Raw genomic sequence first — 16,325 nt, 5'->3', positions numbered from 1 at the left:
TTTTATACCCCCCATTTCTGCTTAGGTGGCAACGAAATGTCTTCCGTTCTACTGCGCACCACCTGGGGCTAAGTCTATGCATAAGTCATTTTTGCAGCTTTGCCTCGGATTTTGATCAATTAACCGTAGCCTCGATACCAGCTTCCATTCTATCGACCGAGGCGACACTTTTTCTGTACGACAAATCACAAAAATTGGATTTTGGGTGGGAATTTAGATACAGTGGGCTTGATGGGAAAATTCAGACAGGAGCTTAACGTCATCTCGTTCCTGGTAATGTTTGGGTTGGTAATTGGCTTGCGGAGTTGGGCGGTCTTGTAATCGCCAGCTTTATCATTGCGTACTGGCCTCAACAGGAACCAGGACGAGGTTGACAGAAAGAGTTTTGGCGTTTTAGGGAGTTGTGGGTTGGTAATCCTTAACAAGTAGAAATTGAACGTATTCCAGTCTTTTTGAATGAATGATTGAAATCGATGGTTCTTCTTTAGGTCGTGTTGAAATGAAGTGTTGACGTTGAGCTGTTGTACTTGGCATCCTTGGATAGCTGTGCCATTGGGTCCCCTATATAGGACAAACATTTACAGACCCCTGTTGGGGATGTCCGGCCGGACTCGGGGCGCAGTTGGCAACTCTTTCAGAGGCCCTTGTGTCGGCCACGCTGATCGATTGTTCGAATCCCAGGCATAACTACCGCTTCTGTCGTCATCCCGACGTCAACTACTGTGTTTAAAAATTATAGTGTTTAAATTACTGAGAATCATGTGCTGTCTGAGACAGACATACCCAGGCCGTCCCTTCTGGTTGAAGGCCGACCGCCCATTGCAAGGCGTAAAATCGCAATCAATGTGTTAAGGCCTTTGGTAGTGCCTTTAAAGTACTGTGGAGATAAGAATGACTTGTGTTGCCCGCGTACGAGAGTCTAGCTGGACGTTCCCTCCTTTTTTGGATTTTTTATTTGCTACTTGAGTTATTTTTAGTGTAATTATAAAAGTCTCTATATATTTCTTTACGATGTAGTTTTTATTTTTACCTCTTTTCCTGCCCTGAGCCCATCTCGTAGTGCACTGGTTGATGCTCAGAATGTGAGTGCCTGCTGCGTTTAATCGAGGCCAAGTGGTTGGCATCAGCTACCGCCCGCCGCATTGTGGTTGAGATGCCAATAGCGAAAATGACCTACTTTGCTCCGAGACTCGGGAACAATGACGAACCCCTGCTGAAAGAGAAACACTGGCCTGAGTGAAAATTTGACATGGAAGCAGGGAGTCCCGAAGTGTCGGGATGGGCAGGATCTAATGATGTCTCGGCTCAAGGGAGGGAAAATAGTGCTTCATTCTTACACAAAGTGGTTTCCAAGACATACACTCAGATCCACATCTACATTTACTTTGAGAAGGGAGAAGGGTTCTCATCAAAACAGTTGCAGCTGATCTTCACGAGTCATATTTCCCGGGTGATGCACAGAAACCGTCATTTTTGAAGCGAACGGGAGATTGACACACGAGATTAGACCCAGGACAGCGGTATCCGCAGACGAGACAGCGGCGCCATATTCTATCGTGGTGTTTCTGGCGGGGGACGCTTCCGGTGGATTATCAGCTAAAAGTGAGCAGGGGAGGGGTTAGTTGTGTTGTTGGACTGGATCAAGGAATGAGTTGAATGGAATGAGGATAGGATGACTTGAAGACTGAAGATCAACATGTCACGTAAAGAGACAGAGAGGGAGAGAGAGTTTGGAGATACACGATGGTTGCATGTATATGCATTTGTATGTTGATACAGTGGTTCAGTATGATATCATCGGATCAGCCATTAATCCCAAAGGTCTATAGACTGGAACGTAGCAAATCACTGACTGGAGCATCATCCAGCCATGCTCTAACATTCTGGAAATGTGTGCGCGCGGCAGTTGTTTGCATAAACACAAGACAATGGGCCACCAACATCCGGCGTCAGGTGGATATGTCTTTATGCGTACTGAGGTATGTGGTGGTTCTTTGTCTTGGATAGAGACTGGCATTGATGTTAAGATGTGGTATTATGCCGAATCTTGACCAGGGATATCTGAAAGTCAATGTCAGAGAACGATGGACGAGCTACGAGATGCTGCACTAACATGGCATGCATAAACTGGCTCTCGTTCTCTCAAATCATTTCATCTCGATTTCTAGAATTGAGGTCGCAGTCCTAGTCTTTGATGCAATGCGATCGCTGCGTGGCCCCCCTGTTTGTTCCATCCATGGGATGGATGGACTGGACTGTGGGTGATGCATCCCTGCCACGCGACGATTTCCCCGTTTTCTCGAGCTACTTATTACTGACTGCAAGTTGCTGTGAGATCCATGCCGTAACTCACTGCGGAAATTTCCCTTGTATTATTAGCGTCACCAACGACGTGATGTGCCAACGCCAGAGCTAACGTCTGTGTCCGTGTCCGTGTCCGCGTCTGTGCTGTATGTGTATCGGGCATCACGAACGAACAAGAGAGGGGACTTTTCAGTTGGTACATAAACCCACCCATGATCCCTGACTAATTTATCATTTGTCCGCACACCCATGCCCATGCCCATGACCGTGGCCCGGGGATGAGCGAGAGAGGAATGAGACGAGACATGGTTGAGCGGTTGGCCCGAGTCAACAGGCCAGGTCGATGCCTTCTTTGCTGATTGTACATACTAACTACTGCATGTATGAGTATGAGGGGTAGGGTAGAGCACGATAGGGATTGGCCGTGTAAGCGTTTTGCCCGTGGTTGTTTGCACTCTGCAGGTGGTGAAGAGTTATTTTGAGCGTGGAGGATGCGTTTGTGTGGCAGATGTCATGCACAATTTTACCCACTGAGAAAGCCGTCGTGTGCAGCTTGTAGCGTCTTGTAAGCGCTGGACTGACAGTTGACGCCGTTGACAGGGATTGATTGTCGAGTCGAGGGCTTCGAGATGAGCTTGGCAGCTTCTAATAGCTCTAGAGGGAAAAGAGGTTACAGCTAAAGAAGAATAGCTCGGCTTTTAGGATTCATTTAGTTCAAACATGTCAGCTTCCACAGGTCGTGATGCTCTAACTGCCCGTAGTACCAGTAGCTAGCTGGTCAGCCAAAGCTTGAAGCCATTGATTGGGATTGGATATGAGTGTTGACCATTCATCACTGACCACCAACCAGAGCCATTCAGGTAGTCTACAGTCATTGAGGTAATTTGCGATTTGCGATTTATCCTTTCGCATTTTGCTCATCTCTTCCTCCCTTCTCTCGACGCCATCTCCATCTCATGACATCTCTTGGCCAAACTCATCCACTAAAACCACTCACTTACAAGACGTCGCTGGCAGGCGCCAAGTTGTCAGAGGCGACCCCTCCATCAATCACCCCACCTTGAGAGCCTGAACCCAAGCCCAAGGGAATTATTAATTTCACCCTCTATCTTCTCACTGAGGAGCCCAGCCTTACCTAGCTATTTCACCTTGAACGTTGAAACTCAAAGGCGCCCACAGCTCGGCTCGCGTCAATATCACGTTAAAGGGAACCCAAGGCGAAGGCCCTCTACCTTTAGTCTTGGGTCGCTGATTATCGTACGCGTCGAGGGTCACAGATCCACGGACGTTGGACTCCCGAGTATCTGATCAGTCACAGTTATACGGCTGCACCAACCAAAGTCATCAGGTCATTAATAAGAAGCAAAAGAGGCAAAGCAAGGCAAAGCAAAGCAAGCAAACATCAGAGTTGTCCCTTTTTATTTCCAGCCGCCAACTGCTATTTTTTCTCCATCTCATCAGCCTCTCTCAAAAACCAAAACTTACACAAATCGCTTCCACAACGTTCGATCCACTCGAGGGAACATTGCCCAGCCCACTCTCAGGCTACTTCGCCCCCTGGCGTGTACTCCGTACCTCACATTCGCGCTCGTTCGTTCGCTCGCTCGCAGCCCAATCTTTGTGGTGCTTGTGTGTGTGTGTGTGTGCAACCCCAGGCATTCGCTGTAAGGTACCCTACCTTTACCTCGGAGGGTCCAGGTCCCTCCCTCTCCTCCTCCACTTCAACGGCGCTGCTGCTGCTGCAACCGCTACAACTTGGTGTTCTGCCCGTCCTGCACCTCGCTGCCTTGCCCGTGCCCGGTCTAGCGGTTAATAGAGGTACTGCTACTGTAAGGTAAGTAGGTAGCGTACATACTGTACCTTTTTGCCTTGCCTTGCCTTACACCAAACATCGGATTGGATCGAAATAAGGTAGCCCAGCCCGCCGCTGTGTCCCGCCGGGTCGTGTCGTCGTCCCTCGTCTCGTGCATACTTTTAGTACCTACCTTACCTGGCTCAGGTCGTCTCGTCTTGCGATCCTTTTCCTAACAACCTCCACCTTCGAGCGATTCACAACTTCCCAACTTGCAACTGCCCAGGAGGCATTTCAGTTACACAAAAATGAAGGTTCGTCATCGCCCCTTTCCCCCCCGTCGCTCATGCCTCTTCATGCAGCTGCCTGAGGTGCCATCCCATATCTCTCTCTATTGTATCATGCCGTGCTTTGCCTCCAACTTCTCGTGCCTCACAAGGCGTTATTCCCATCTTCTCAGCTGCCTGAGCCAAACCCCCTCCCCCGCCGCATTCAGCTCGTCTTCGCTCACTGTTTGCGCCGGCTTCGCTGGCTGCCTGAGAAATATTCGAGTCAGAAGCTAACAGTTATGCGCTTCGTGCAGGCTCTTCGACGTTCGATCAAAGGTGACAAGGACAAAGGATCCGTCGCTCCCAAATCGGCTGTCGCCATTGTTCCTCCAAAGAAGGTTGGTGGCCTCCCACTCCCAAGCCAATCTCAAGCCTCAAATCCTATTCAATTATGGATTGCCACATTTGGCACAGCCCATGGTTCCACGACAAACTTGACTTCAATCACTGAGCCTAGACGCTGATGCCCAATCTAATTTGCAGGTCATTCGAGCTCTTTACGATTACGAGGCACGATCGAGCCAAGAACTGAGCTTTTCGAGAGGCGACTTTTTCCACGTTATTGGCCGCGAAAACGATCAAGATTGGTACGAAGCATGCAACCCAGCTCTCCCTGACGCCCGGGGTCTCGTCCCTGTCACCTTCTTTCAAGCGCTTGGCCGAACCGAGAGAGATAGCGCACAGTCCGACGGTGGCCAACTCCCCACTCCGACAAAGAACCCCGACCACGATTCTGGATACAGCGAATCTCCAGCAATGCAAACTGCGCCAGCCGTCATGTCACCCACTACAACCGTGCCTCAGCAAGGCCATCAGCGTAATTCGAAGTCGGTTGGAAAGTCGGGCGCCATGGTCTACGGAATTGTCATGTACGACTTTGCTGCGGAGAGGGCAGACGAGTTGGAGGCTAAAGCTGGCGAGGCCATCATCGTCATCGCACAATCGAACCCCGAGTGGTTCGTGGCCAAGCCCATCGGTCGATTGGGCGGCCCAGGGCTCATCCCCGTTTCCTTTGTCGAGATTCGTGATATGGCAAGCGATAAGGCAATTGCAAACCCGGGTGACGCCATAAAGCGTGCTGGTGTTCCGAAGGTGGAAGAATGGAAGAAGATGGCCGCGGAATACAAGAACAGCAGCATCACGCTGGGCAAGTTTGAGGGAGGCGGCCCTCAGCAACCTGGGCAGGGCATTGAGCAAGGCATGGAACGAATGAGCATTCAGCAACAACAGCATTCTCGACAACCTTCTCAGAATGGAGCGCAGGCCGGATACGCATCTCAACCTCGAACATCGCAACAACCTCAGCAAAATCATGTACAGAAACCGGTCTCACAACTCAACGCACCGCTACAAGCGCGCATACCACGATACTGTTTTGCAGAGGATAAGTACTGGTTCGTGATCGAAGCACTGCTAGAAGACGGACGACAGTGGGAGCTGTCTCGCTATTACGAGGACTTTTACGACTTCCAGATCGCTCTTTTGACCGAATTTCCAGCTGAGGCCGGTAACACAGGGACACAGAAGCGTACACTGCCTTACATGCCTGGACCAGTCAACTATGTCACAGATGCAATCACCGAAGGACGCCTCCATAACTTGGACGCGTACGTGAAGAACATGCTGAACCAGCCCCATTACATTTCGAGGTGCAACCTGGTGAGACAGTTCTTTGCACCCCGCGAAGGAGATTACGAGATCGATCCAAACGACAACGAAGAGGAGTACCGTTTGTCACAAGCATCACAGCTGTCATCGGCCGAGTCCCCAGCTGGTGGATCACAGAGCAATTTGAACGGCAGCGCATATGGTCTTTCAGCTGCACCAGCGCATCAGATGGGCCCAGGTTCCCCTGACATCCAAAGACAACCATCTTCTTTGTCGCAACCCTCACAAACGTCTCTCGGTAACGGTATGCAACCCCAGGCTCAACCAGCATCAGCAATGAAGATCAAGATGTATTTCAACGGGGATCTCATTGCCATCCGAGTACCAACAGACATCTCATTCCAAGCACTCTATGAAAAGATTTGTGATCGTCTGAAGGTCCCGGCGGGTCAGGAGGTCCAACTGTTTTACAAGGACGAGCCCACTGGAGATAAGCCAAGTATGCTTAGTGACAACGACTTGGACTATGCTCTGCAGCGGAACGAGAAGCTTCTGCTCTATGTGGAGGCCGTGTGAAGTGCCCTGCCCACTGGAGATGACGACTGCGGCGTTTCAGCTTGATTGTAACGCTGCATGGACGGAATTGAGTTGACAGTCAAACCGAAAAGTCCACCAAAGAGCGTTGAGGGTGTGCACTGACGTCGTATATTCTCATTCCCGAACCATTGCCCGTATAGTACAGTACAGACTCCGGCCCTCCACTTCGAAAACGTGCGTTCTTCTCTTCCTTGATGGATCTACAATTTCTCATGAGTCCCCAATGGACGACACGCATAACTTCAACCAACACCCTTTTCCTTTCTTTTTCTTTGTCCCCCTTTTTCTTGTCCATTTTATTCTACGCGGATTTTATGACGACACGTCGGCGAGGAACTTGATGCTTCTTTGATACCATTTTATTAGCTGCATGACGCATAAGTTTCATGACCAGTGTACCTGACGCTCGTTGTCTCTTCTTTGGGCACTTCCCATGCCCCCCTATTTGCTCCTCTTTTGAAAACTTTCTTCTTCACATGTGTATTCAGGCGGGTATATGGCCTTTTGAATGCTCTTTTGATATCACACGACTGAGCTCAGTGCTTTTCTTCCCTTGACTTTTTATCTTCTTCTGTACTTCCTCACCGAAAGTGACAGGGCCTGGAGGGGGCATTCGGGATATAGGGTTGATAGTTGGTGGAGGTGATATGCGTTGCGGTATAGGGGAAGGGGATGGTTGGGGAGGTTCAATTAGGCGGTTCCAGCAAGCCGCATTTAGAAGCCTATAGGTTCCAAATAGCAGACATTGCTGGGGTCGCGAAAGGCTTGCATTGCAAGGATCTCGAGGATCAGAGGAGGCAAGATACATATATCTTGGCCTTGGTGGTGGTGGAGGTGGAAAGCAAAGATGAGCGCTCATGAGCGTGATGAATGAAAGCGACAATTGTGTTATTTTGTGTAAGCGATGCATGTGAAGATAAATGTCAATGGTGTTTGTCTGTAGTTAACAACAAATTGCATTTCTCTCACTTGAAGGTCTGGGTCGAATTGCTTAGGTTGGACAAGTTTCTCATTTAATCGAGTTGGCCGTAACAGTCTTGACTCTTCCCGTCGCTACCTAGTATCCTGTCTATCGTGTTCTAGAAGTCTATTATGAGTGATGGATCGTCATCGTATGCTCTTTTGTATTCCACCATACGTAGAAAAACCATGAGATGTAAGATAACTCCCGATGCTCGTGGATCTTTACAAGATCAAACAAGTAAATGCAAATATAGTCACGTAGCCTCGTAACTGTAAACGCCTGAAATCAAGGGAATCTGCAGGGAAACGCTTCTCTTGCAGTGTGAGATGAGACGCTGGATCCGAGTCCGTCTACTCCAGCTTGGTCATGAGATTCTTGCGAACTTTCATGTTGACGACACCGCCGACACCAAAAGCAGGAACGATTCGACATATTCTCGCAACTGAGCTGATGAACCAGTTGCGCCGCACAAGGTCTAATCGATCACGCATTGTCACGACAGCTCCTCCGGGTCCAGTCGCTTGACGATTGTATAGGTCTAGACCGAACAAATGCATAGGCGTAGAAATGAACTGCACCATAGCAGGGGCCATGAATTGCGCTGCGTAAAGCCCAGAAACTCTCTTCTTCATCTCCTCTGAAAACCGCTTATCCAAATACGGCCCCAGCAAAGGCGGCACATTGAACGACGCAAAGATGGTCAAGCAATCGCGCAGCGCAAAGAGAGTGTATGAAGCGAGAGGGACGGGTCTAGGGACAACACCAGGGGGACCAAACATGCGCACAAAGACCTGGTCTTTGTAGATGCAGACTCCGATGTTTGCGGCGCTGGACGCAGCGAACTTTGTGGTTCCGGCTGTGACGCTCGAGGCGGGCTTGTTGTTGACGGTCGAGAATGAGGTGTCGACGGCGTTGGCGGTGAGATATGTTCCGCCGTAGAGGCAGAAGATGAGCGCTGTAGGCTTGGAGAAGAGGATTGTGTGTGGGCGGGTGAAGAGGGTTCGGAGGGAGGATTTGACTGAGTTTGCGAGGGTGTTTGCGCCGGAGGCGTTTTCCATGATGGAGCTGTCATGATGTCAGTTTATTTTTTTTTGGGGGGGGGGGGTTTGGAGTTTGGCGATGTCGGCGTGTCTCAGAGACATCAAATGGCATAGGATATGAATAGTGGTGATGGTGCATAGTGCATGGCATTTACTGACCGGTCGATAATGGCAATGATGGGCGCTACCATTGAAGCAGCGCTCGCAGCGGACAGAAAGTCAGTACCGAGCCGTGATATCAAGTTCTTGGTATTCCATGTGTTTTTGGTGGTGATCTGCTCGGGCGTAGTTGTCCCGGCGAGAACCAGCGCCGGCGCATCAGAGTCTTTCATGATGATCCAAGATCTGATCTCTTCTTCTCCCTTCTCTCTTGGTGATGACAAGATTGTAACTCGCTCAGAAACACAGGGAAATACAACATCAAAGTCTGGCACGAAGAATGAGATGACGGAGATGGGTATGACGAAAAGAAAACAGGTTCCTGGGGGAATAAAAGGAAACTAGAAAAAAACCACTAGATAAGTTGATGGGAGGTTGTAGACTAAGTTAATAGTAGACCCCCGAAGCAACCCTTTCAGTGGATAAACGTTGAAACTGCATGAACTAGCGGTGCGCGGTAGCTGCTAATTCCCATGCGCTGGTTGGGCACCGCCTGAGCTCTGCTCTACTTTGGGGGGTTTATTTCAGTAGGTAGTTAGCTGAAGCGAAGCTCTTCTGACTGTCCGAGTCTGGGGGTGCGCCGATCTCGGCGGGGACTTCGGAGCCGTTGCCGAGTTTATGAGGGACTCAGATAGATATCAGCGGCTTGTTGCGGATACTAACGATTGATACCGGAAAACTGATAGATGCTGTTTGAGCATAAGGAATTTGATACTGGCAACAGTAGTTTACGCGATGTGCTCAAATTGCATGGTTGGTTACTACTTGCGCATTGTGTAACAGCCAACAAAACTCACGCTCAAGCCCACGTTGAACACCAAGATCAAAGCTCTCCCATCACGCATTAAACACCAAAAGTCATATAACAAACAATATACAGAAAAACGCACGACCTTGATAGCTTTGCCGCTATACGATCAAAGCCCTCTCAGACTCACTAGACCCTTCGCCTTCCTCCCCCGCAATGCTCTCCATTCTCCATTCTCCATTCTCCATTCTCCATGACTTACACGCCATCTTCCCCACGCCGACGTTTGCCGCTCACCGGCAGCTCTTCCTACCTAGGTAGTAGGTGTTCCTCGCCCAATCTCGTTGCATATCGGGTCTTATCTTTGACAAATTCAAAGACTCTGCAGGTCACCCCATCAAACTGATTCAGCCCATATGCAGGCACCGCATATACAGGGTGATCACCGTTTGACAGCTCCTCCGACGGCATGGACCGGCTTTAACTTTTACCCAAACTCTACAGCCAACACAAACATATGGTTCAAGCAGTGTGGAGGAAGAGAACCACGCATATCATTCTCGACATTCGCAGAGTCTCATTCATTGCCAACCGTAAAGACATTTTATTCATAGGGAATGTAATAATTCTCGATCTAATGCTACTCATAACTCCTGACAATCTCATAAACAATGCAAACTTGACCAATCCAATACAAGCTTCTTCGAGGGCATCAGGTTGTGGGGTCGTTGCCGACTCGTATCCTATCCCATTCTTAAACGGCCTGGTCCACAGGCACAGCACATGTCCAGAGCCGCTTCTCTCCGTCTCTCCACTGCTACTCCCAACATCATGCCAATTCTTCTGGAACGCTTCGCTGCCGGCCCCTCTGTTGGAATACCCACTCTTGACCTCGACCGATGAGACCCGATCAGAGAAGAGCCCAAATCCAGATATTCCAATCTTCCAAAGCTGTCAAGGACCGGCCCGATCACCAAAAGCCCGTAGCTAGGCGGGAGTGGTACCTGTACTTGAGCTTCCACCGTCGTTTCCACTTCCTTGCTTCTCCTGCATCGCCGTTATAGCTGCAGTGAGTTGATCGATCTTCCGGTTTAGCTCGGTGAGCTGCACCTCCATGGCTGTTGGCGCATCCACATCATCCTCACGCACCTCGATGCTCCTACCATTCGCTCGTCCTCTAGGAGAAAGCGTCTGGCGACCGACATTGGACTCGGATCGCTTCTGAGCAATTGCGTGTCTACCGTTGCGCCGAGAAGAGCGCGATGGACCCTTGAACCCAGCAAATTCATCTTCTACGGCTCCTGGTTTTCGATACATCTCGTACAGCTTGATGATGCCAACAATGGGCCAATGAGTCGCCTTGAGAAGCATGATACGCCCAGCACGGAACTTCTCATCGGCCGTGAAGAATAGACGCCAAGGTCGGAAGAGTACCAGGGCCAGCAGGTTGAAAGGAGGGAAGAAATGGGTGAGTCGGTTACTAGTCGACGCCTCCAAGACGTATACACTGTACACATACAGGTACTCCTCCTTAGCGTGGGTGATAACCCGCGAGAAGCTGTTGGACAGCATACCTGTCAGGGAGCCCATCAACAGGAAGCTGGAAAGTGTAATGAAGATGATCATCAGAGGAGGCCCAAAGAAAGGATCGATCTGGTTCATTATCTCGAATCCGATGGGCGCCGAGCCGTAAAATATCTTTGTCAGGATCCAGGCCATGGACTTGAATGCAAAGACATTACGGCCCACGAGCGAAAATGTGGTCAGGAAACCACAATACACGACAACAACAAGTACCATGTATTTGAAGAAGTCCTTGCCCATCTCCTTCAAGCACGGAATGAGCGTGCCCCAGGCAGGGCTGAGACTGAGAATCGAGAAGATACGAGGAATCATGAAGAGTGCCTCAAGTGCCAGAATATCAAATGCAAGGTCGTTCAGCTCGGGTTTGTTCTGAACAATGCCAATAATACCTAATTGTGTCAGCACGTCATCGCTTTGTTGAAAGGACCAGATTTCTTACGCAGAATTGCAAAGGCGAACCCGATGGCGATCATGATCATGTCGAATAGGTTCCATATATCGGTGGCATAAAAGATAGAGCCTGCATCAAGCCACTCGCTGAGCTCATCGTAGAAGAACGCCGCAATCCATAAGAAAAGTATCACTTCAGGGATTGTAATACGTGACTCGTCTCGCACAATGAGCACAGCGTAGTACAAGGCAAGGAAAATACAAAAGAACAGCACCTCCCAGCTCTTGAGATACTTGGGGACGCGCAGGCGAGAAAAGGGGTCCGCAGTCCTAGGGTTATAGAACCGGACCTTCTTTGTAGAGTGCACAGACAAGCTATCCCAAAAGACTATGTCACCACTCCAAATAGCAGTGATGATCTTTTGGACAATGTGCTGGCTGAGGAAGCGTTTGGCATCGGCAATGGCAGCAATCTCGAGAGCATTCAGATTCTTAAATGATGAAGTAGGATCACCCTCGTTCTCACTGTCCTCATCATCCGAGGTCATAGTCAGGCGGGAGAGAGAGCTGAGAAGTTGGTTACGCTTCATGCTGCTCCCAGCAGGGCCTGGTCCACGTCGGCGATTGTCAATGGAGCGGAGATGAGAAAGCAGAGGGGCGGTCTCGCCGGCCTCTTCGTCGCCCGTGTGACCATGACCAGCCGCCTGGGGCTGAGTCTGAGCTTCATCTTCATCGTCTACGCCGGGGATCTCGTAAAGGCAATAATTGACTGCCTCGCGTTCAGAAAGCCTAGTCAGGAATCGCCAAGCAACGATTTCACATGCATCTGCTCGAGATTCCCCCAGAGTGCGATGTTCTGACGAAGATGTATAATGCCATTTGAGAGCTCTGTAGAGATTGGATCAGTCAGCAAAGGTTCATCAGCAATGAGGAGTGTGTTCCGAGTCATCGTTGCACCGCATATCCCGTCAGCTTGAGGATGGGCTGAGCGGATATGTGATTGGCTCCCCTGGCGGCATGTCATCTGCAGGCACAGACAGATGCCACAAAAGGGCGACGATGCAGCAACTGGGAGTGATGTTGCTAGAGAACACATCGCCGTGAAATGCTTTCGGATTGATACATACAGAAGAGCATTGACAATTGCCGGGTTGGTGCAGGTTGCAGCGAGGTGATCCACCAAGATGCGTAGAGGAGCCCCCGCAGCTGTGGTTCTCAGCTGTTCAAACGTGCTCGGCAGTTCAATGACATCGACAAAGTATCTAGAGCATCAATTAGTGAGTGTCAATTGATGCTAACTCATGGTTACTTGCAGTGAGAGCTTCTTGACGACATCTCTGAAGTTATCGTGAGTGCCAATGTTGGGAAGATCGCGTTCGTATTCGTCCAGATGGCGGATGGAGACAGGACTACCCTCGCGAGGGGCAGGGAGCTTCTTGGATTTGACTTTGATAGGCATAATGAGGATCTAATTCAGATAAAATATGATTGATCAACGGAGCATGTCCCCCGTAAGAGCCATAGGTTTCTTGAAGTTGTCAAGAGCTGTCCCTCGGCCACGAGGTGGTTTTGAAGTCGAGCGGAATGGTTATTCCGTCTCCTTCCTCTGTTTTGACTTTATCGATGGTACGTGAGGGAGAGGAGATGCGGAGTTGGAGTGAATTGAGAAGGACCTAGGGATGGATCTGGGGAAAGATGGAAGCGCTCAAGCGGTCAACCAATTGCGGGCCTGTGCACCCTCGAAGGTAGTCAAGTTGCGCTGTAGATCGGCTCCCGACCACCAACAAATGGATGGCAATGGAACTGATGGTATCACGAGAATGAGTGGGAGGCGGGAGAAGGTGACTTTTTTGGGGGGTTTCAGGAGAAGGTCATCGCTGCCCAAATTAACCAGCCACTGCATCACGGCTACCATACCAAAAGTGTATGGTCTTTTTTAATCAACTACTGTCCTCCGAGCTTAGCGCGCACTGATGATCCTCTCCTCCAAATAGGCATCTTTCCTGGTGATAGCTGCCAAAAAGAGCTCCAACCAGAGGCTGGCTAGCTGGTGACAGTCTCAAGGGTTCATGCCAGAGTGGAGAAGAAGGGTCCCTGGACGGAGCTTGGCACCACTAAGAGATGCTTGTCAGTCTTTAGCAACTGGGGATTGGGCGATCTAGACTCAAGAAATCAAGATTTCGGGTTCAAGGTCAGGTTTAATGACACGAGGAATCTGGAAAGTCGGAATGGCCTCATATAATAATAATAGCATGGGAATTACGGATATTGACTACAAGATATAGCAATTGGTGTCTGATGTATGCTGTGAATCGATTTGATTGTATTGAGAATTGGCTTTTGTAGATACTACCCAGTAGCATCTGTTAAAGATCGTATATGAAATGATCTGTCGGGAGTCACCATCGTGCAGGCTTGGAATAAGCTATAAAATCTTGGAGTTTGAGATGGGCCTTCTGATGGCTTGAGGATATATTATAATAAGTTTGGCCTTTACCTGAAGGATGGATTATCTCGAGTGCTGAGTTTGACATGACTACAGATCTGTCAGTGCCTATTCTGACGATAACTTGATATCTGAGAACCTGGCAGATAGCAAAATATGTATACCATCAATGCCATGCAAATTGGTTAATATTCCCTTAGCGTATTTGCTTGGCTGGAACGCAATCCTGCATCATACTTGATGTCGTCCAACAATTGAGCTGTTGTTGGTAGAGGCTGAGCTGAAGAACGCGTCAACCGGCATCAGAGGTGCGTGCATGGTGACGATTACAGCAAAGAAAAACAGACGAACCAGCTAATGAAGTATCAGCCATGGGAATGGAGTTGTACATCGAAGAATCAGGTCAGGTAAGCAACGGACTATCTTTTAAGAATCGCATCAACAAACTCCCCCACATCAGCTTCTCAATAGACGAACCAGCCAATAACGACACATCTTAAAAATAAGCTGAGCCTTGAAGGAAGATGAAGCTTTCCAAAGCCACGCCGCCATTTGAATACCAAAGTGGACCTCAACTTCAGCTTGAACAACTTTGAGTGGCCCAGTCGTCTATTACAGATTCAACAGTCTCTTGAAACGTGGGAATGCAGAATGTGCCTGAGACTCACAGCCTCGAAATGGTCGCACCTCGTTGGCTGAGCAGTCGTTAGCTTTGGCGAGCCAGCGTGTCCCCGCCAGAGAAACCCCTGTAGCGGATGAGATCTGACATGGACAGCTTCTAGGGCTGGATCTGAGCCTCAGACATGAAGTGAAGCTCGCCAAATGGAGTATTTACACCAAAAAACGATGTGATGGGGTTGGTTATATATAAGGAGGAGATGGGAATGATTAAAATATTGTTTATCGGACAAGCTCATCAGCTCAATAGCCACTCTCACCTCTAGACTCGCCTTCAAATTCCTTCTCTACTGGCCCTGACTTACACGACTTACACCATGTCCACCACAACCTTTACATCAACAGCCACAACGGCTTCTTCCGCAACGGCAACTTGCACAACTGCTGTACCTGGGAAATATGGTCGTGTTCCTGTAGATGCGTGCAACGCCAACTATTTCTTCGATCCCAGCTTTGCTGCCAATCTTGCCTTTTGTGTACTCTTTGGTATGACGACCATGGTCCATCTCATACAAGCAATTCTTTTCAAGAAGGTGAGTACTACCGAGCAACAGTATTCTTCTAGTCTCTAAACCTTTATAGAAATTCTCCTGGGTAGCCATCATGGGCGCAGCTTGGGAAACCATTGGATTTGCTTTCAAGACCCTAGGAAGCAGAGATCAGCAGAACGCGACATATGTTATCTTGGGTCAACTGTTCTTTCTTCTCGCTCCTCTCTGTAAGCACTTCCATCCAGTATAAGGCTGTCCTTTGGGACCAAGGCTAACTGACTTAGGGGTCAATGCTTTCGTCTACATGGCCGTCGCACGCGTGGTATATTTCCGTATGCCTGACCGAAAGCTTCTCGGCATCAAGGCCATCCGTATGACTCTTCTCTTCGTCTGGCTCGATATCATTCTTTTCCTGGTCCAGGGAGCCGGTGGAAGCATGCTCTCGAACAACGAAGATATGAACGTGATTCGCATTGGACAGAAGGTTTACATGGCTGGTGTCGGTCTGCAGCTTGCTGTCATTCTGATCTTCATTGGTATCACTGTTTACTTCTACTTCAAGCTTCGACAACTCGAGGGTCGAAGTATGGGACGCATGAAGTGGCTCATCTTGACAATGCTTACTGTTCTCATCCTCATTGTGGTAAGTTCTTCGTCTTTCTTGATCCGAATTGTCCAGCTGACAACTTCAAGATCCGAATCGTGTATCGTCTGATCGAATTTGGTCCTGGTGTCAATGAGCACAACCAACTTTTGATTCATGAAGAGTATCCACTGGGCCTCGATGCAACCCCGATCTTGATCGCCCTCGTATTGCTCAACATTATGCATCCTGGTTTCGTTCTTCGGGGACCCGATAGCGAATTCCCCAAGCTCTCTCGAAAGGAGAAGAAGGCGATCAAGCAACAGAAGAAGATGGAGAAGAAGCAGGCTAAAGAGGCCAAGAAAGCTCGCAAGACGGGTGCCCAGGAACTGAAGAATTTGTCTTATGAGGGACAGTCTATCAGTAGTAATGAGCTCGTCTAGGAAGACATGAGCATATTTGTGCGCATTGCGGTGTTATTGGCTACATCATGATTAGTCGTGTTGGTTTTGTTTTGTATGAAAAGAATTGTGTATGCTCGTGGCACAGAATGACTTGGATCTTGAGAAGTTGTGGCATGGTATAGAGGCTCGTCTTTCGTGTAATGTACGT

The 16,325-nt window shown here is 49.2% G+C and overlaps 4 protein-coding genes across 4 annotated transcripts; 2 read left to right on the top strand and 2 right to left on the bottom strand.

Annotated features, from left to right (window-relative positions):
• Positions 1 to 4,404: 4,404 nt before the first annotated feature.
• On the top strand, positions 4,405 to 6,609 carry FMAN_02509 (uncharacterized protein; the record flags this gene model as incomplete). The annotated part of the gene is made up of 3 exons (XM_041820080.1): positions 4,405 to 4,410; positions 4,680 to 4,763; positions 4,909 to 6,609. The coding sequence occupies 3 exons, from the start codon at positions 4,405 to 4,407 to the stop codon at positions 6,607 to 6,609; spliced, it is 1,791 nt and encodes a 596-aa protein (XP_041685995.1).
• A 1,335-nt stretch (positions 6,610 to 7,944) lies between these two features.
• FMAN_02508 (uncharacterized protein) lies at positions 7,945 to 8,966 on the bottom strand (the record flags this gene model as incomplete). Its single annotated transcript, XM_041820078.1, has 2 exons — positions 7,945 to 8,659; positions 8,794 to 8,966. The coding sequence occupies 2 exons, from the start codon at positions 8,964 to 8,966 to the stop codon at positions 7,945 to 7,947; spliced, it is 888 nt and encodes a 295-aa protein (XP_041685994.1).
• A 1,562-nt stretch (positions 8,967 to 10,528) lies between these two features.
• On the bottom strand, positions 10,529 to 12,974 carry FMAN_02507 (uncharacterized protein; the record flags this gene model as incomplete). Its single annotated transcript, XM_041820077.1, has 4 exons — positions 10,529 to 11,514; positions 11,565 to 12,403; positions 12,643 to 12,777; positions 12,829 to 12,974. 4 exons carry the CDS (start codon positions 12,972 to 12,974, stop codon positions 10,529 to 10,531), a joined length of 2,106 nt encoding a protein of 701 aa, XP_041685993.1.
• Positions 12,975 to 14,956: 1,982 nt separating this feature from the next.
• On the top strand, positions 14,957 to 16,156 carry FMAN_02506 (uncharacterized protein; the record flags this gene model as incomplete). The annotated part of the gene is made up of 4 exons (XM_041820076.1): positions 14,957 to 15,172; positions 15,222 to 15,357; positions 15,415 to 15,773; positions 15,824 to 16,156. The coding sequence occupies 4 exons, from the start codon at positions 14,957 to 14,959 to the stop codon at positions 16,154 to 16,156; spliced, it is 1,044 nt and encodes a 347-aa protein (XP_041685992.1).
• Positions 16,157 to 16,325: the final 169 nt, after the last annotated feature.

Source organism: Fusarium mangiferae, assembly GCF_900044065.1.
Source record: "Fusarium mangiferae strain MRC7560 genome assembly, contig: FMAN_scaffold010, whole genome shotgun sequence".
In the NCBI taxonomy this organism is placed as follows: domain Eukaryota; kingdom Fungi; phylum Ascomycota; class Sordariomycetes; order Hypocreales; family Nectriaceae; genus Fusarium; species Fusarium mangiferae.
Note: the sequence above shows the minus strand (reverse complement) of the source record. Positions and strands in the feature narration are given on the sequence as shown.